The sequence below is a fragment of the Podarcis melisellensis genome (genome assembly GCF_964234715.1).
Source record: "Podarcis melisellensis genome assembly, chromosome: 15".
Taxonomy (NCBI): domain Eukaryota; kingdom Metazoa; phylum Chordata; class Lepidosauria; order Squamata; family Lacertidae; genus Podarcis; species Podarcis melisellensis.
The window spans coordinates 42,550,146-42,570,791 of record NC_138532.1 but is presented as its reverse complement, the minus strand read 5'-3'; the positions used below and the strand labels follow the sequence as shown (position 1 = coordinate 42,570,791).

Here is a 20,646-nt window from a genome sequence, read left to right as displayed (position 1 = left end):
TGTAGCGTAGCGGTACAGCCCTCGCTTTTCATGCCGAAGGACCCGGCAGCATCTCCAGGTCCTGGAGAGCTGCTGCCAGTCAGTGTAGGAATAATAATAATAATAATAATAATAATAATAATAATAATAATAATAATTTATTTATACCCTGCCCATCTGGCTGGGTTTCTCCAGCCACTCTGGGCGGCTTCCAACAGAATATTAAAATACAGTAGACTATTAAACATTAAAAGCTTCCCTAAAGAGGGCTGCCTTCAGATGCCTTCTAAAAGTCTGGTAGTTGTTTTTCTCTTTGACATCTGGTGGGAGGAAGTTCCACAGGGCGGGTGCCACCACCAAGAAGGCCCTCTGCCTGGTTCCCTGTAACTTGGCTTCTCGCAGTGAGGGAACCGCCAGAAGGCCCTCAGAGCTGGACATCAGTATCAGGGCAGAACAATGGGGGTGGAGACACTCCTTCAGGTATACAGGACTGAGGCCATTTAGGGCTTTAAAGGTCAGCACCAACACTTTGAATTGTGCCGGGAAACATGCTTGGAAGCGATACTGAACTAGATGAACCCTTGCTATTTCAACCCCGAATTCAGAAACTTGAGGACTGGAAACTTGGTTTGTTTTTAGGGGAAGGGCAGTGGCTCAGTGGTAGAACACCTAGGTTCAGTCTCCAGCATCTCTAGGTTCGACTGGGAAGGACATCCTGCCTGAAATCCTGGAAAGCTGCTGCTGGCAGTCAGTGCGGACAGTATTGAACTAGATGCACCAGTGGTCTGACTTCCTATGTCGTATGCCAGTTGCTTTCTGTATTGGCCCCAAAGGATAGCAGATAAAAGTTTTCCATCAGGGATGCTGCTGCTGTGAATTTTCTGCATCTAGAGCAGGTTGGACTAGATGCCCTCTGAGGTTCTGTTCCCGGGGGGTTGCCTCCTGAGTGGAGCAACTTGTGCAGAGTTGCGGCAGGCCGCCTCTTCTCTGAGGTCCTCATCCCAGGATGGGGAACGGTCAGAGTGACAATGGACAAAGTATCCCTCCCCCAGCAGAGATGGATTGGCAGCAGACCAGAGCAGGCACTCGCGCAGAGTTGCAGCAGGTGAGCTCCTCTCTGGGTGCAGCATTTTTTAGGTGCGTGATTTTGGACTTGGTGCTTTAGAAGTGATTAAGAACGGTCTGGTTCTCTTTGACCTCTTGCTAAAGCAACTTCCTGGTGTGTGTGTGTGTGTGTGTGCGCGCGCGCATTTGTGTCCCCATTGTTTTAGTGTGTCATCCCTCAAGGGGCTTCCAGTGACTGGGAATTGTAGGGTTTCTGGGGGTCAGTTTGGAGCACATGGGACACCCCTAGAGCAGCACTCCCTAACCTGCCACCCTCCAGATTATAATTATTACCATTTATTAAATTGTTATTATCACCCTTCATTTGAAGATTGCAGTGCAGTTCACAACGTAAGAATACAAAATGAGAGCTCAAAACACTTAATGAAACAATAACCCCCTTTCATCAAACACATTTAAAAGGCAACAGATTGTTTAATCAGCCAAAGACCTGGGAGAAGAGGAATGCTTTTGCCTGGCACCTAAAGATATGGAGTGAAGGCGACAGGGGAGCCTCTCTGGGGAGGGCATTCCACAAGCAGGGAGCCACTACAGAAAAGGTCCCGTTCTCGTGTTGCTGCCCTCGGGCCTCTCACGGAGGAGGCGCACAAAGAAGGACCCCAGATGATGATCTCAGGGTCTGGGGCTGTTCAAAAGGAGAGAGGCGGTCCTTGAGGGATTGTAGTCCTGAGCCATTTAAAGCTTTATAGGTCAAAACCAGCACTTTGAATTGGGCCCAGGAACCAATTGACAGTCAGTGCTGTTGGGCTTTTGTTGTTGTTGTTTAGTCATTTAGTCATCTCCAATTCTTGGTGACCCCCTGGACCAGAGCACGCCAGGCACTCCTGTCTTCCACTGCCACCCAGTTTGGTCAAACTCATGCTGGTCGCTTCGAGATCACTGTCCCACCATCTCGCCCTCTGTCGTCCCCTTCTCCTTTTGCCCTCCATCTTTCCCAACATCAGGGTCTTTTCCAGGGAGTCTTCTCTTCTCATGAGGTGGCCAAAGTCTTGGAGCCTCAGCTTCAGGATCTGTCCTTCCAGTGAGCACTCAGGGCTGATTTCCTTCAGAATGGAGAGGTTTGATCTTCTTGCAGTCCATGGGCCCAGAAACCAATTGGCAGCCAGTGCCGTTGGGCTAGGATTGGCATTATATTCTCAAACCTTCTAGCCCCGGTGACGCTTATGAACTGTGTTCAGAGGCAGCCCTACGTATGACGCATTGCAGTAACCCAGCCTAGAGGTTACCAGAGCATAGACGGCAGAAGGAAGATTTCGTGGGACTCCTGGAGGGCAGCTGGCTGGGGAAGTCTGATGCTACTGAAGAACTCTCGCCTAAAAACTTCGGATGACTCATTGGTGATGCTCCTGTATGCAGCATCTCCTCTCTGAGGCCGAGGGGACAGCTTGCAACGCTTTCAGAGCTGCCAGTGCTTCTCTCAGGAAACGGTGGTCTCTGCACCTGCCTCTGAGCAGCGTCCCTGCGGTTTTGCTGCCTCGCCCCCCTTCTAAAGGAAGCGAAAGCCTTTTGCCGATGGTAAAAACAGAAACGAGCTCCTGGAGGGCCGGGAAGGGTGCTGTCTCATTTATCAAAATGATGATTATTATCTATTGCTTTTTTCAGATAAAAAGAAAAAAAAGAAAGCAACTTGCAAGAAACGTCTATTAAAAGCAAGTGTAAAAAGCAGTGTAAAACACACCATAAGAACATAAGAAGCGCCTGCCGGATCAGGCCGGTTTCCCACCTGTTCCAGCCTCCTGTCTCCACAGTGGCCAAATAATAATAATAATAATAATAATAATAATAATAATAATAATAATTTATTTGTACCCTGCCCATCTGGCTGGGTCTCCCTGGCCACTCTGGGCGGCTTCCAACAAAGATTAAAAATACATTAAAATGTCACACATTAAAAACGACCCTGAACAGGGCTGCCTTCAGTCCCTAAGAACCTAGGAACCTAGATAGACTGTCTCTGGGCATGGAGGTTCCATCAGAGGAGCTCTGTAGCTGGATCAGGCCAGTGGCCCATCTAGGCCAGCATCCTGTTCTCACAGAGGCACCAAAGGAAAGCCCACAAACAGGATCCAAGCAGCCCTCTCCCCTCCTGAGGCTTCCAGGAAATGGGATTCATTCTGTTATGCATTATTGTGTTTTTATCTTGCAAACTGCCCTGTGATCTTCAGCCGCTTCTCCTGCTAGTCGCCCTCTTTTCCATGAAGTTGCCCATTTAAGTTTGTTCCACCAGTGTCTCCCATGGGAGCAAGAAATAGACATACGGTATATAAAAAAACAGATACGACAGCCCCAGCCCATCAGAAACTCCCAAGAGGGTGCGAAGGAGGGCCAGTGAAGGGTGTGGCCTGAGGAGGGAGGGAGTCCCAGGGGCCAGACAGAGGGACCTTAAGGGCCGCACATGGCCCTGGGCCCAAGGCAGCTTAGAGACCTGCAAAACTCTTGTGTCAAGTTTCAAGTTGTTGGTTTTTAAAAAAGTGTTATTTAGTGCATACAAAAGTTCCTGGGCACACATTTTGTGTGTGTTTGGCCTAGGAGCCAAAGGTAGAAACTGGGAAAAAGAGAACAGCAACCTTAAAAAATAATGATAGTTTCAAAAACAGGGTTTAAATGCATGGTGGGGATACGTTTGGGCCGGTTCTTTGTAGCCTGGACTTTCAGAGAAAGCTAGCCCCCACTTTTTTTGGGGGAAAGTGCAGACTCCCTTTTGGTGGCCATGTGACAGGCAGCCATTCAACTGGTGAAGGGCTCCCTTTTTCTCCCTGGAGAGGGCTGGACCCATCTAAAAACTACAGCATGGATCCCTTTGGGCCACAAGGTGGCGGCCTGGAGCTGGTTAAGGGCAGAGAGGCCAGAGAGCTTCTCAAAAGTAACAATATATAATTTTACCGGACTGGACCTGTCCTTGGTGGCTTCCATTTCTGCGTTCTCGTTCCCCCACCAGTAATTGCCTGGGCTTTGGGAACCTTGTGGTAAAGAAGGGAAGGAGAGGATGGACTCTCCCTCTGTGTGTGTGCATTTTCTCGGGTCTTATTTTATTAGAGGTTTGCCTTCCATCGATTAGCTGTCTCGCCCCCTCTGCTTTTGCCGCAGCAATAAGAGTTTTGTCTTGGCCCTAGAACTGACCTCTGAAAGCCAGAAGGCACAGCTGAAATGGAAAGCCTCCTGAGCATGCACAGAGGGTGTTTTAGCAGAGAGAGCCAGGGTTAGAATTAACTAGGTGCCAGACATCTTCACCTGGCTGGCCCCTCCAGCCTTCTTAAGCAGGTAAACTTATTTTTGCATTTATACCCCAGGAGTACGTGGTTCATCCCCTTCCACAGTTAATCTTTACAACGACCCTTCAAGGTAGGTGAAGAGGCTGCGACTGACCCCAGGCTCACCCACTGAGCTTTGTGACTGAACGGGGATTCGAACCCTGATCTCCCAGGTGCCGGTGCGAAACTCTTAACCACTACACCACACTGGCTTACTATTGTACTTCTCTTATAGGGCAGCTGTATAAATTAAGTAGGTAAATAAATACAGTGGTACCTTGGTTCTCAAACTTAATCCTTTCCAGAAGGAAACCAAAGCGTTCCAAAACCAAGACGCATTTTCCCATAGAAAGTCATGCAAAATGGATTAATCCGTTCCAGACTTTTAAAAACAACCCCTAAAACAGCAATTTAACATGAATTTTACTATATTAACGAGACCATTGATCCATAAAACGAAAGCATTAAACAGTGTACTGCAGTCACACAATCACTCACTCACTCACTCACTCAATCAATGGCTGAACTGGGTTCCACAAAAACAAAACAAAAAGAGCCACCAAAACAAAACAAAAATAACAAAAAGACAGACCTCAGCGTAAAACTCAAAATGGAAGTGTGGCATTCACATCAGTAGCGTAAAACTCAAAACAGAGTATGTTTGGCTTCCGAATTTTTTTTGCAAACCAGAACACTTACTTCTGGGTTTGCAGTGTTTGGGTTCCAAGTTGTTTGAGTACCAAGGTGTTTGAGAACCAAGGTACCACTGTATGGGGAAAGCAAAATGTCACATGGATGAAACCTGGGACCTTCTGCATACAAAACAAGGTTCGCACCCCTGAGCTGTGGCTCCTCCCCTAAAACTAAAGCCAAGATTCCAGTCCTCATGGTTCTGATCAATGGCTGAACAGGAAATGCCGTTGCTCCTTCTAGCTCAGTACTAGCAGCACTGACTGGCAGCATCCCTCCAGGGTTTCAGGAGGAGCCTTTCCCAGCCCCACTTGGCATGCAAAACTGCCACGGCTTTTCGCTCCTGTCCTTTTGCACTGACGTGAGTGGGCAAAGGAAGAAATCCGCCTTCTATCTGGAGTCAAGCCAGAGCCCATCTTGTCTGATGCTGCTTTTCCCACAGAGATAAAATTGGGTTCCTGCTGCTGACGTAGGACGGGCTGTAGCTTGGTGGTCAAGCACATTCTTTGCAAGCAGAAGAACCTCCGTCCAGGTCCCAGGCTGGCTCACTACATCTGCAAAGTCCATAAAAGCAATTTGAAGCAACACAGCAAAACAACCTTCACCAAGCTGACGCCCCCCAGATGTTTTGAACTACAACTCCCAAAGCGTCTGGAGGGTATCAGTTTGGCAGAATCTACAGGAACATAATTGCAGGCCGGCATTTTTGCGCTTAACTTCACGATGACCCGGCTGCTCTCCTTAAAGTGTGGATGAATTTTATTTCTTTTCTTTTATCAAACATATATACCGCTTAATGGTAAATAAAGAAAAACCCCAAACCCAGCAACCTCAAAGCAGTTTGTGAAAAGAATAAAACAATGAAATTATTAGTTTAGAAAAGCAGTTAAAAGCAACCATTAAGCCTATGGGGGCTTGTAGAATGTTGATGTGCTTTTTAATTTGTTTTTGGTTTATTCCTCTTTTTAAAGTTCCAAGGTGATCTTGCAGGTAAACTGGTCCTAGGCTGTTAAGAGCCTTATATTCCAATGGGAAGACTTTGAATGTGGACTAGTCCAGGTATCTGAGAAGAGCTGTGAGATGCTGACAGGTCTCACTCTATTATTATTTATTATTATTTTATTTACTAATTTCTTCGATTCATTAGTCTCTTGACCCCTGAGAAGCCTCCAAGCATCTTCCAAAAATGCGGAAATCGGGGAAATAAACTTATGTACCCCATCTCAGTCAATAGAGCCTGAGGCTCTTCATCGCAGGGTTGTGGGTTCGAGCACCACATTGGGCAATAGGTCCTGCATTTCAGCGGGTTGGACTAGATGACCCTTGAGGTCCCTTCTCTGTGATTCTACCTTGAGCTTCCTGGATTATATTGGGCCAGTTGCCTGCTGTCTCCTCCCTCTCAACTTAGCCTTCCTCGGATGGTTGTTGTGAGGATAACTGGGTTTTTTTGGGGGGGGGGGGACACATGCCTGCCTGCCACCTTGAGTGCCTTGCAGTCAACGGATGGGCATGTCAGAATTAACCCCCGAAAAGAAACAAATGTGGATAATTGTGTGAATCTGCCTTTATTTCTGTCGTCTCTTGAGGATGAAGATAGTGTTTGGGCACAGGCAACCACCACCACCATCATCGTCATCACTTTTAATTTGTATACAGTGGTACCTCAGGTTACATACGCTTCAAGTTACATACACTACAGGTTACAGACTCCGCTAACCCAGAAATAGTGCTTCAGGTTAAGAACTTTGCTTCAGGGTGAGAACAGAAATCGGGCTCCCACAGCGCAGCAGCAGCAGGAGGCCCCATTAGCTAAAGTGGTGCTTCAGGTTAAGAACAGTTTCAGGTTAAGAACAGATCTCCTGAACGAATTAAGTACTTAACCTGAGGCACCACTGTACTGCCTTTCTATCTTACAGTACTCAAGCTGAAGAAACAAAGAATGTACAGTTTATAACAATCTACAGTGGTACCTTGGTACTTAATTACTTAACTACAGTGGTACTTAATTCGTTCCGGAGGTCCGTTCTTAACCTGAAACTGTTCTTAACCTGAAGCACCACTTTAGCTAATGGGGCCTCCTGCTGCTGTGGCGCCACCGGAGCACGATTTCTGTTCTCATCCTGAAGCAAAGTTCTTAACCTGAAGCAATATTTCTGGGTTAGCGGAGTCTGTAACCTGAAGCGTATGTAACCCGAGGTACCACTGTAATGCAGTACAAAAATGTGACAGTAAAACAGCTTTAAAATAAGCAATCTACATTCAACTATCATTAGAAACCCACTCTTAACAATTACAATAAATAATTTCGAAACTGCAATCAATAAAACAACGGCAAGCCACGGTAGATAAAATAATAACAATACAAATTGAGAAGCAGAGACTGGAAGGTGGGGCAAGGCAGGTGGAAGAAGAGAGAGTAAAGACAGTGTCCTGATCCGTCTCCTTTGTGCAGGCATCTCTGGGTGCTAATTATGGCACGTTCTCCCCCCCCCGCCTTTTCCCACCTTCTGCCGGTGATTCATTCCCACCCCTCCCTCCTGACTCACTTGGAGGGTGTTGAGAGGCACTGCCAGTCCGGGAGTGAGGTGGCAGAGGAGAAGGGGCGGGGGAGAGAGATCACTCTTGGGAGACATAGAGTCAGGCAGCTGGCAGTTTTCATAGAATTGTAGAGTCGGAAGGGACCCCCCATGGTCATCTAGTCCAACCCCCTGCAATGCAGGAATCTCAACTAAAACATCCAGGACAATCCAACCTCTGCTTAAAAACCTCCAAGGAGAGAGAGTCCACAACCTCCCAAGGGAGTCCGTTCCGGTGTCAAATAGCTCTCACTGTCAGAAAGTTCTTCCTGATGTTCAGTCGGAATCTCCTTTCTTGTCACTCGAAGCCATGGGTTCGAGTCCCGCCCTCCAGGAGAAAACAAGCTTGGTGGATCCAAATCTTTTGCCATTCTCCCTTATCTCCTGGTTTCGGATCCACATTTTTGGATGCCCCCCCCCCGCAAGGATCAGGGTGCCGTTGGCTAGATCTATTCCAATAATAATAATCCCTTTTTATGATAATTTTCTGATTTTTTAAATTTCTGATTTCTGAATTTCTGATTTTCTAAAATCCTAATGTTTTGCCATTCTCAATCGTTTGGCATGAAATATTTTGATGAATACTAATACTAATACTATAATAATAAGTTATAGATCTATGTTATTTATTATTACTTATATATTGCAATTACCGTATTTTTTGCTCTATAAGACTCACTTTTTCCCTCCTAAAAAGTAAGGGGAAATGTGTGTGCGTCTTGTGAAGCAAATGCAGGCTGCGCAGCTATCCCAGAAGCCAGAACAGCAAGAGGGATTGCTGCATTCGCTGCGCAGCGATCCCTCTTGCTGTTCTGGCTTCTGAGATTCAGAATATTTTTTTTCTTGTTTTCCTCCTCCAAAAACTAGGTGCGTCTTATGGTCTGGTGCGTCTTATAGAGCGAAAAATACGGTACATCCCTGTTTTCCTCGAAGGAGCGCAAGGTGGCGTTCGGTCTCCCTCCTCCCCATTTGGTCCTCTCATCAAGCCTGTGAGGTCGGTTAGGCTGAGAAGGATAGGGACTGACCTGAGGCCTCATCCAGTGAGCTTCATGGCTAAGCAGGGATTTGAACCTTCGTCTCCTGGGTCCTAGTCCAGGACTCTAACCACTACACCACACTGACTCCGGTTCTCTCCCCAAGCCTTGCAACCCAAAGCTGCTCTGTCGAGGTGTGCTGGTTTTGATCACTTGCTCTGGTATAATAATATCCTCTAAATCTGACTTTGCCATTTCCAGGGGACAATACTGGGTGTGTGTGTGTGTGTTATTTTTAATCTTTGTTTTAATGTATTTTTAATCTTTGTTGGAAGCCTCCCAGAGTGGCTGGGGAAACCCAGCCAGATGGGCGGGGTACAAATAATAAATTATTATTATTTTATTTTATTTTGAAAAGGGAGTCAGTGTTCCAGGACTGTTGGGGTTCCTGCCTGCCTGCCTCCTTTTTATCTTTGGATAAGCATTTGTGTGGGCTTCTAGGAAAAGCTCGTTGGCCGGTGGGCAGCCCATGATACTGATGGTTGAAATCCCCAGGAACAGGGGTCGCCAACCAGGTGCCCACGGGCGCTGTGGCGCCCATGAGGGCTTCCCTAGGTGCTCCTGGCAGGTGTGCCAACTCTTGGGCTTTTGTATGAAAAGGAGGGGAAAGTCGCTAGTCCTAGTGAAAGGATCCCAGAACTCTGTATACAGAAGGCTTTTCCTTCCTTGGAGGTTTATAATCAGAGGTTGGCATGCCCTCTGTTGGGTATGCTTGGGTTGAGATTCCTGCATTGCAGGGGGTTAGACTGGATGACCACCGGGGGTCCCTTTCCAACTCTACCGTAATTCTGCGATTCTATCCTTGCTGCAAATATCCTGCTGGTATTCCCCGAGACGTCTGCCTGGGTGGGAGATGCAGAGGCAAAGGTGGGGGGGGGAGCAGCCCCATGCCGGCGCTTTGCCTCCAGCGCGGACCGGCCAACAGCGCTCTCGTCAAGGGCAGCCTCTGCGCTGCAACGCTTGGCTGGCACTGTGACATATTGGGGTTGATGGCTCCCTGGCGCTTGCATTTCCTTGGGCTAAACGTAGAGATGGGGGTGGGGGGTGGGGAGAGAGCAGAGCCGACCTCCTTGTGGCTCCTGGTCTGTTGGCACGGTGGGTGTGGCGCTCTCCATGTTGAACGGCGAAAGCTGCTTACGCCAGGGTTCGCTGCGTCGGTCCCATCAAGGCCAGTGCAGTCTGCTCTGACTGGCAGCTGCTCTCCGGGGCCCCAAACAGAGACTCCCTTACTGGAGACCCTTGTTTAGGTGCAGATCAAAGTTGGGGGCCTTCTGCATGCCAAACAGCTGCCCTGGTCGCCAGATTCTGTTCTCTGCTCCCCAGGGGAGAGAAAACATGGACGGTTTGCGAAAGTCAGAAATGTGGTTTGGTATTCTGGCGTTTTAAAAATTCATTTTAATTTATTGCATTTCTACCCCAAGGATTTCAGGGTGGTATGTACAGTGGTACCTCAGGTTACATTCGCTTCAGGTTACATATGCTTCAGGTTACAGACTCTGCTAACCCAGAAATAGTGCTTCAGGTTAAGAACTTTGCTTCAGGATGAGAACAGAAATTGTGCTCCGGCGGCACAGCAGCAGCAGGAGGCCCTATTAGCTAAAGTGGTGCTTCAGGTTAAGAACAGTTTCAGGTTAAGAACGGACCTCTGGAACAAATTAAGTTCTTAACCTGAGGTACCACTGTATGTGGTCTTCCTTGTGTGGTAGGTTAGGCTGAGAGTCTGTGACCGGCCCAAGGCCCCACACCCTCTGATAGTTTCATGGCTGAGTGGGGAATTCGAACCCAGGCCTCCCAGGGCCTAGCCTGATGCACTAACCTCTACACCACACTGGTGTAGAGACCCTGCTGGGCTGCATCAGGCCACAGCTCCAGGGCAGGGCAGCTGCTGGGCATGCAGAAGGTCCCAGGTTCAATTAAGTTTGTATGGACACCATAGATTTAAAGTACAAACCTAGACAGCATCTTTAAAAGCAGAGACATCACCTTGCCAACCAAGGTCCGTATAGTTAAAGCTATGGTTTTCCCAGTCGTGATGTATGGAAGTGAGAGCTGGACCATCAAGAAGGCTGATCGCCGAAGAATTGATGCTTTTGAATTCTGGTGCTGGAGGAGACTCTGGAGAGTCCCATGGACTGCAAGAAGATCAAACCTCTCCATTCTGAAGGAAATCAGCCCTGAGTGCTCACTGGAAGGACAGATCCTGAAGCTAAGGCTCCAATACTCTGGCCACCTCATGAGAAGACTCCCTGGAAAAGACCCTGATGCTGGGAAAGATGGAGGGCACAAGGAGAAGGGGACGACGGAGGACGAGATGGTGGGACAGTGTTCTTGAAGCTATGAACAGGAGTTTGACCAAACTGTGGGAGGCAGTGGAAGACAGGAGGGCCTGGCGTGCTCTGGCCCAGGGGCTCACAAAGGGTCCGACACGACTAAACGACTAAACAACAACGTCCTCACTCTAAGGAATCCTGGGAACTGTGGTTCAAGGGTTCTGAGACTGTCCTCAGCCATTAAGGCCAGAGGTCAGGGGTGATGGGAGTTATAGTTCATCCACATCTGCACCCACAGGGTTCCCTGCCCTGTAGCCAAGGAGTTTGTTCAGCAAAGTGGATATTCCTCATCAAAACCTGGGATGAGGAACCCTGGCCGTTTTTTGAGGCCTTGACAGACTCCAGCTCCCATCAGCCCTGTGAGCCAGGATGGTCGGCAGCCAGAGAGGATGATGGGAGTTGTAGTTCAGGAGCATTAGGAGGGCCACAGAATGGCTACTCCTGGTACCTATCAGGATAGCTCAGGTGGAAAACACCTGGGTTTCACAATCCATGGTGGAGCCTCCAGAGATAGAGGCAGTCTACCTCTGAGTTCCACATGTTGGGGGATGAACTCTTAAGGGAGAGTTGCTGCTTTTTCTGCCTGAGGGAGGGAGTTTTCCTCAGCCCAACCTCAGGATGCCTTCGGGGATTGAACCTGGAACCTTCTGCATGCAAAGCAGGTCTGATCCTTCCCCAAAGTGCCAGTTAAGATTCTACTGAATACAGGGTTGAAATAGGAGCATAGGAAGCTGCCTTCTACGGAGTCATACTTCAGGGTTGTCTACACTGGCTGGCAGCGGCTCCCTGGGGTTAGAGGGAGGTCACTTAGCCCCACTGGGAGCTGAAGCCGGAACCTTCTGCATGCAGAGCACCTGCTCTCCCATTGAACCACTGAACTCCCTGGAAAAATAAAATAAAAATCTAGTCCTCAAAGTTCTGAATTAAGGCTGGGTTTCAGTAGACTGAGGCAATGGTCCATCTAGCTCAGTATTGTCAGCCTTGACTGGCAGCGTCTCTCTAGGGTCTGAGACAGGGTTCTGCCCCAGCGGCTCTTACCCTAGAATCGTGATGCTAGTCCTCATAATTTGAAATAAAAAGACGCTTTAAGCAGATGAAGCTGTTTTCTACCGCATTAACTTGCTGGTCCATGTAGCTCAGTACTGCCCACACTGGCTGGCAGCAGCTCTCCAGAGGTTTTAGGAAGGGACGTCCCCAGCCCTATCTGGAGCTGCTGTTGGAACCTGAACCCAGGACCCTCTGCACGCAATGCTGATGTTCTAACCACTCGGCTGCAGCCCACCCCTGAACGTGCATCTCCCTCCAGAGGGGGCGAGAGCCAGAGACTGCCTGCCTGCCTGTGTGTGTGTGTGTCCCTTTCCCCCAGACAGCCTCCGCAGGGCACTGGCGGCTCCCTTCCCTCTCTCCCTCCCCATCTTGTGCCTCCCTCTCCCTCCCTTGCGTAAGGGAGCATTGGGGGAGCACTTGCGCGCTCGCCATTGGTGGGCAGGGCTCTCGCTCCCCCTCAAACCCTGGGAAGAAAGTTGCCTTCTCTCTATTCCCCCCACCCAACACAGCACCTCCCTACCCCACCTCCCAACACACACACACACACACACACACACACACACTGGGCTGTCACATCTCCAGCGCCACCCCTGCCAGCGAGCATGTGAGCTCCATCCTGACTGCCTCCCTTTTCATCCTCTCCCTCCCTGGCAGCTTCCACCTTTTCCCCCCGCTGCTCGGTGCTCTCCCCGAAGCTGCTCTGTTTATCTCTGTGTGCGTTTCCTATCTCCCCCCATTTTTTTTTTAAACCCAGCTTCCAAATCGCACCCCTCTTCTTGGCGTCGTGCGCCTCCACATTTCGGCTCCCCAACTCCCCTCCCCAACCCCTCTCCCTTTGTTTAGAGATGCTCTTCTGCCGGAGGATTTGACGGTTCTCCCGGCAACAACATCATCATCATCGCTGAATTAGGATGGAGCCCTTGAGCCAGCGGGGACCTCCGCGCCTCTCCTGGATCGACACCCTCTATAGCAGTACGTGCCTTGCGCTCTTCGTGCCTCGCCCCCCCAATCTTTTGGGGAGCGTGTCTGTGTATGGGGGTGGAGAGAGAGGAAACAGGGGTCTTCTTGCTTGCCCCAGGGGTACCAGCTTTCGTTGGCGTTCTGTGTCGTCGGCAGGCGGGCGACCGGTTGGCATTTGGGCTCTCCCTCGCCTCTTTTAAAAGGGGTGGGGGTGGGAGAGTGTGTGTGCACGCCAGCAAAACCATTGCCCTCCCTCATCTCCCCCCCCCCATTTTGCTATCCAACATTTCTGATTTGCATGCGCTGGGGCTGGCCTCGTAAAATACCTGCTTTAGGAAGTCTGGAGCGGGTTACATAAACCCGCCAGGGCTGTTGATACCCTGATGTGGCAAAGGAGGGAGGGAAAAGGAGAAAGAGGATGCAAAATTGGGGTGGGGTGACCATCCACTGAGATCTCCCCCCCCAAAAAAGAAAAACCTGTGGGTTTTACTTCCAGTTGAATCTCTCTGAAATTAATGCCCCCTTAAAATGCAGCTTGATTCTACACCAACATCCCCCTTGTGAGTTTGCTTCACACTCCTGACACCCCGGTTTGAGCTGCTTGGCCTTTTCGTTCCCCTAACCTCCCCCCAACTTCCTTGGGGACCCCTCTGCCCGCCCCAGACTGTGATGTAAAGAAATTTGGAAAGGGGGGGTTGTGTTGGTGAGCTGGCGAGCTCATCACAGCAGGTGTGATCTGCTTACACAACTGAGCTTGACTTTCTCTTCCTGGCTCCCTGCATCTAGCCTCCATCTTTCCCTCCTTGCTTTTGGGGTTCCAGCCTTGGAACTTTCTCTATTCCCCCCAAAACCACATTAGTGGGGGGTCTCGAGCATTTTTTGGGGTACAGAGCCAGGTGGAAAAGCAGGGCAGGCGACGTCAGAAGCCAGCCGTGATATGAATTCTGATCTTTGAGACTTTTCAGAAATCTTATCAATAACAGGGTTTATACACTGGCCCCTTGGCATTCAAAAGTGTGCCATCCTTTCACAACAAACCTGCCAGGTAGGTTAGAGTAGTATTATCCCCCATACTGCAGATGAGACTGAGGCCAATTCAATACGGACGGAATTCATGCCGGGGGAAAGATTTGATTGGCGGGGGCTCCCTGTTGGGAAATTAGCCACCATGCTAATCCAAGACACCTCTCCAAGAGCCAGTGTGATAGTTAAGTTTTCTTGAGGTAGGACAGGGCAGAGATCCAGGTTCGAATCGCAGCTCAGCTGTTGAATCTCACTGAGTGTGCCATTGGGGCAGTTTCTCAGCTTAGTCTACCTTCCAGGGTGGTTGTACGACAGGTTGTGATGAGAATCATAGAATCATAGAGTTGGAAGAGACCACAAGGGCCATCGAGTCCAACCCCCTGCCAAGCAGGAAACACCATCAGAGCACTCCTGACATATGGTTGTCAAGCCTCTGCTTAAAGACCTCCAAAGAAGGAGACTCCACCACACTCCTTGGCAGCAAATTCCACTGTCGAACAGCTCTTACTGTCAGGAAGTTCTTCCTGATGTTTAGATGGAATCTTCTTTCTTGTAGTTTGGATCCATTGCTCTGTGTCCGCTTCTCTGGAGCAGCAGAAAACAACCTTTCTCCCTCCTCTATGTGACTTCTCCCTCCTCTATGTGACGAGAGAGAGAGAGAGAGAGAACGAACGAACAGTATATACCACTGCAGCTTTCTTGGAGGGAGGCTGGGATGATAATGTAACAAATGTAATTTTAAAAATAAAATAAAATGGCAGGTTTGTAATAGAAATGGTTCCTCTGGACATATGCAAAGTGCCTTTCTTCCCCAGGCTCAAGGGCTTGTGATTAAAGCAGAAAGATTTAGGATGGTGGAGCTGATATGATGCTCAAAAGCAAACATCTTTCTTCCCCGTTGAACTGGACCTCAGTCTCTTCCCCACCCCTGAAAATTCAGAATTGTGGTTGATAACAAGGGTTTGGAAAACAGACCTGGGTTCAGCAGAGTGTTTTATAAATGTGCAAATCTACATTATGCTCAGACATTTTGGGTTAGCGTTGTGCTTTGGCGTTCGGGAAGTCTCAGGTGTGATAAATGTCTTGCTGGTTTTAAGGGTTAAGGGGGCCATCTACATTTTTAATGAAACACGGAATGAAATCAACAACAACAACATTTAAAAAGCAGGCACCTCTCCTCTGCTTCATTAACTCAGCTTCTCTGTTGCCCAAGTAACCGAAGTTCTTTGAGTGGTTATTCTTCTGTGCTGTTAAGCATATATTTATATATGTATTTCCTATTTAACGCATGCTTTGTTGTACTACTTGACTACAAGGCCCATCTATTCCAACCCCCTTGCAATGCAGAAATCTCTTTGCCCAATGTGGGACTCAAATCCACGGCCCTGAGATCAAGAGTCTGTCTACTCCTCCTTTCGGCTGGTGGCCAACACTGCTTCCTGTGGCAGTGAGTTCCACAGTTCAGCTCAGTGCTAGGTCCTTCCTTTTCTCAGTGCTGAACCTCCCACCATTCACTTTCATTATTATTATTTTAATTATCATTTAATAGTAGTATTTCTATACTGCTTTTCATCTGAGGATCACAGGGTGGTTCACAGTATATAAATAGAAACAATATCCCCCCGCAGACGCTCACAGTTTAAAAGGCCATAGATTGGCTAGTGAAACCAAGGCCTGGGAGAAGAGGAATGTTTTTTCCGGTGTCGAAAGATATGCAAGGAAGGCACCAGGCGGGTTTCCCTGGGGAGAGCAACCCAAGTTCATAAAAGTGTTTCTATACCAATACTACTAAATTCAGAATTTAGCACTGCATGCACCTAAGAGACGAAACAGAATGAGGATTCTGTCTTGACAATCGAATTTATAATTAATAGCCTGTTGCAATCCCCTCTTGCCATGCTTTAATGGCACCTATCTTGGCTTAAGCTAAACCAGTTTTCTGGTTCAGACCTTACATGGAACTGTAAGATATCAGCGCTAAAATCAGATGTGGGGTAGAGGAGAAAGCACACGGGAACAAGGCTTAATCCAGGTCCGATAAACTGTTTTATCGAGATGCCTGTTTCTGGCCTAAGACAGAAATGCAGTTAGGCAGCGTCTAAGCCGTTTACAAGTATAAAAGTGCCTGCAAAATTGAGATGTAAACACCCACCATTAAGCGATTCCACCAAACATTTTTTTAAAAGTATCCACAATTAAAGTGTGGAATAAACACGCACACAGCACAACAAATTAAACCGGTCAAAACAGCAATTAGAAACAGGAGTTTCAGGTCAGGAGATTCAAACAGCTGCATCTTTCCCTGCGGTTTCATTGACAGACTGGCATGTGGGAGGCCTGATTTTTAAATTCTTCCCTTGCCATTGACTCACAGGAGAGCTTTTCCCAGGCAGGGAGAGTGGGGAGGTGTTTGTGTGTGTGTTGCATACAGGTGTTGTTCATATTGGTGCTTAAAAACTGTAGCGAGATATACTTTTAGGTATACATAAAAGACATTCTGGGAATTGTAGTTCTGGGAGGAGTATAGGGGTCTCCTACCAACTCTGAGCACCCTTAACAAACTACAGCTCCCAGGATTCTTTGGGGGAAACAGGGACTATTCAAAGTGCAGGTGGGGCCCATGCCGGAGCAATAGTATGAAAGCCATAGCTGGAAACTTAGGCTGAGGGCGAGTAGTAAATAATAATGTTTGTTGCTTGCAGCAGGTTACGCTACAGTTCTGTGGTTCCGATAATAGCAAAAATAATAATGCCTGCCACCTTTTAGACCACAAATGAACCACAGAAAAGGCCCTCTATCTTGTTGTGCTCACACACACATCGGCAACATCTCCTGTGGGAGCTACTTGGAGGAAGGGCCTCTGATGGGCGTCCAAGCAGGTGTGTCTCTTCCTGGCTCAGAGCTCATGCTCTTCACCCTCACCCCAGACCAGCTGGTCTGGCTGAAGCGCCTGTCCTGTTTTCGACTGCAGTTACTCCTGACAATCCGTTGTTTTAACGTTTGACTTGGCTGGTGCCAACTTCTGCCTCCCTATGAAACAGGACATTCGAGAGCTTTTTAAAGCGGGGATTTCCTTTTTTGCTGTTGCTTTGGAGTGGCAGGGAATGGATATCGATGTGGAAGGAATTCGGAAGGAGGAGTGTGAGGCCTGTTGCTTCTCCCTGTAGATCTGATGTTGTGTTTTAAGGAGGGATGAGGCGCTGGTGGCCCTCCAGAAATCAAGAAGGGCAGAAAAGCCTTCTGGGTGCTGGATCGGGTCTAGCCCAGCACCCTGTTCTCACGGTGGCTAACCCAGTGCAGGATTCGACTATGTACCGCCATCACTGATGGCAAGTGAAGTCATACGGTGAGTGAGGGCAGTCGCGTCAGAAGAGCCTGGCTGCAGTGATCAGGCACTGACCGGTGGAGATGGACCCATGGCTTTATCTATCTCCACAAATTTGTCTAAAACACTAAATTGGTTGAGCGTCGGTAACTCTTGTGGAATACAGCTCCCATCATCGTTGCGCATGGGCCATGCGGGAGCATGTAGAGTCCCACACAACTCTTCCCCAATGGCGACTTTAAGGAACAGTTCCTTATTTAATACGGTTTAGTACTCAGTGAGTACTCAATACGAAATAAGGAACCGTTCCCTGAAACAAGGAAGAGATGGATAAGCAATGTTTTCCACTGCCCTCAAATTTATTATTATTATTTAATTGAATTTGTATTCAACCACAGATCTCAGGATGGTGGCACATTCTGCCTCTGGCTTGACCTCACCGATTGGCCTTGAGCGGGCCTCTCCCCCAGCCCTTTTCCTGCCATATGGCGGTAAAAAAACCCCACCAGCCTACCTCGAGGGGTTGTTGAAACTTTTATATATATGTGGTGTGCTTTGTGCACCCTGTAGCAGGGCTAGGCAGAGCGATGCTCTCCAGCTTCTGTGTACTATAACTCCCACCAGCGCCAACCAGAATAGTGAGTAGCCAGGGATGATGGGAGTTTTAGTCCAAAACATTTGTCCAGTATCATATTGGCTGATCCTGCCTAAGTATTATCCCCATCATCCAGAAACGCCTTCAGTGGCAGTTTCCCTTCTCTTTTAAGCATTTTTCTGTTATAATGAGGACTAGTACCTTTAAAAAATGTGTCTCAGAAAAAGCAGCAGTGTGGTAGAGTTATGGGGAGCAAAAATCCCTGATTTGTGGCCATCAAATGGCCTGTGACCAACATAACACATGGTTTTCTTTTCTTTTGTATGCATAAATGAATACAGTTATTGCTTTGTATGGTTGTGCAGAAGGATAAGTGTTCTTCTTAACCTGGATTCGAGGCAAGTTTAACTTCCAGAAAGCCTTCTCCCTAGAATATTTCCCTTGATGGGATGTCAAATACCCAGTGAATATTCAGAGCTTTTCAGAACCTGACAGTTGTCGAGAGCAGGCAGTGGCTCGGAGGTCTGTGACACAGCCGCCGTAGTGAAGCTAAGCAGGTTGAGGTCTGGTTTGCGGGTAGATGAGAGACCACTTGGGAATAGCAGTCGGATGGAGTGTAATAAATAAGAAATAGTCTGTGCTAGTGCTTGACAGTTGATGGGGATCACATTGCTTGGATGTGGGGCCTGTTTGCCCCATGCGTTTAAAACCATATCATGCCACTTTGAACAGTTATGGTTTCCCCCAAGAATCCTGGGAGCTGTAGTTTGTTAAGGGTGCCGAGAGTTGCTAGGAGGCCCCTATTCTCCTCACAGAGCTACAATTCCCAGAGTGATTTAACAGTCAACCTCTCTCCCAGGGAATTCTGGGAACTGTAGGGGACCACTCTCAGCACCCTCAACAAACTACAGTTCCCAGGATCCTTTGGGGGAAGCCATGACAGTTCAGAACGGTGGGACCAAGTTTCAAATGTATGGGGTAAGTAATGAATGCCTTGTGCTTGTTCCTTCTTGGACACCAACTCCTATCAGCCTTGGTTGCCAGCATGGTCAGTGGTCAGGAATGATGGGCGCTGGAGTCCAATGACATCAGAGAGGAGACCACAGCTCCCTTAGCCCTATAGATCATAGACCTATAGAATTGGAGGGGACCATGAGGACCATCTAGTCCAACCCCCTGCAATACAGGAATCTTTTTGCTCAATGCGGGACTCGAACCCACAACCTTGCGATTAAGAGCCTCATGCTCTACTGACTGAGCTGAAGGGCACCATTCTCAGGAGGGAATGCCTCTAGAAGAGGTCTTTCCAATGTCATTGGACTCCAACTCCCAGAAGCCACCATGGCTGATGTTCACAAATGATGGGAGTCTCCCCAAAATGGCGAGTGGACAGAGGTTCTCCCCCTTTTCTGAGACCCTTCCTAACCTTCAGGAGTTCTGTGCCCTATATGCTCCCACGAGGGAGGCCGGCAACCAGGGCGGCTTTGAAAGATGATGAGACAAACTCACGGAGGAGGGCAAGGCTGTCCGTGGCTGCTGGGCAGTGTGGCCTAGTAGTTACAGCGCCGGGCGAGACCTGGGTTCAAATCCCCACCCAAGCCGTTGGGCTGGTCATTCGTCCTCGGCCTAACTAACCTGCCTCACGGGGTTGTTGTGAGGGTGAAATGGGGAGGAGGAGAATGATGGCTGCAAATGTCATGAAGAAATATGTTCTGTCTCCTCTGTCAGAGGCAGTAAGTGCCTCTGGAAGGGGGAAGAGCATGCGCTGCTGCTGTTGCGCTCAGGTCCCTGTTGGGCTCTCCTTCCCTTCACCCGCCTCTGATTTCCCGCTCGCCCCGGTCTCTGCCCGCCTGTGCTGCTCCTTTGGGTCCCTTGGGCAGCCCCATTCTCATCCTCTTAGGGCCGCACCGGTTGCCGTGGAGCCGTCCTCGGCCCAGGAACCTTTGGGAACGGTCTTCTCCGCTGGGCGGATGTGCGCTGGGAGCTGTTGCTCGCTGGCATGTTCCATCCTCTTGTGCTCTGTTTCAAAAGAAAACCTCCCTTTTCTTCCCTAGTTCCCTGAAGGTTTCGAACAAGATGAGTTGAGTTTGGAAATTCGGCTGGCAGGGGGAGAAATCCAGCCAGCATTTGTGGGGAGAGAGGGAGGAGAAAGAGGTGCCTTTCAGAGTGCAGGGGGAGAGAGGCGGATCTTGGCCGATGCGTGCTGGAGTGTGCACCTGCGAGCATTGCCATTTTAGAGCATGCAGCCCCTTTTAAAAGCCTGGGAGAAGGCGCTTCATACAGCAGTTTAGCAAACCTGACCACAGCCTTACATGTTTATGTATATAGGGAGATAACACTGTTCATCATTTTGTAAATCTCTTCTTTTAAAAAAATAATTTTTATTGGTTTTACATATAATCACATTACGTAACATCATAACCTCTTATTTTATATCTTTGGCTAAACTGAGCTGAATGACTTCCCTCCCTCCTGTCTGATGATTTACAGAATTAAACTTTACATCTTTACATTTCGCTTCGTTTCCTATCCTTGTTATATCAAAAAATCAAAAAAATCAAAAATCAAATTTTATTAAACGGTCACAGACCAGATTAGCCTTGTTATATCATTACCTAAAATATTATATGACTCAACCTGAATAGGTAGCAATTTCATCTTACAAATCTTCAGATAACCCTGCTAATGATGTTAATTGCTTACAGTTGTCT

At 48.4% G+C, this 20,646-nt stretch overlaps 1 protein-coding gene across 2 annotated transcripts in view; it reads left to right on the top strand.

Moving 5' to 3' along the window:
* Positions 1-20,646, top strand: part of ABR (ABR activator of RhoGEF and GTPase) — a 113,478-nt gene that overhangs the window by 10,246 nt on the left and 82,586 nt on the right. The window contains exon 1 of one of the 2 annotated variants that reach the window (XM_081890298.1): positions 12,704-13,004. The exons of the other annotated variant lie outside the window; for it this stretch is intronic. Coding sequence (XP_081746424.1) covers positions 12,944-13,004 — 61 coding nt within the window. The 5' untranslated portion in view covers positions 12,704-12,943. Of the gene's footprint in view, positions 1-12,703; positions 13,005-20,646 lie in introns of those variants that run through there. 2 annotated transcript variants of the gene reach the window in all.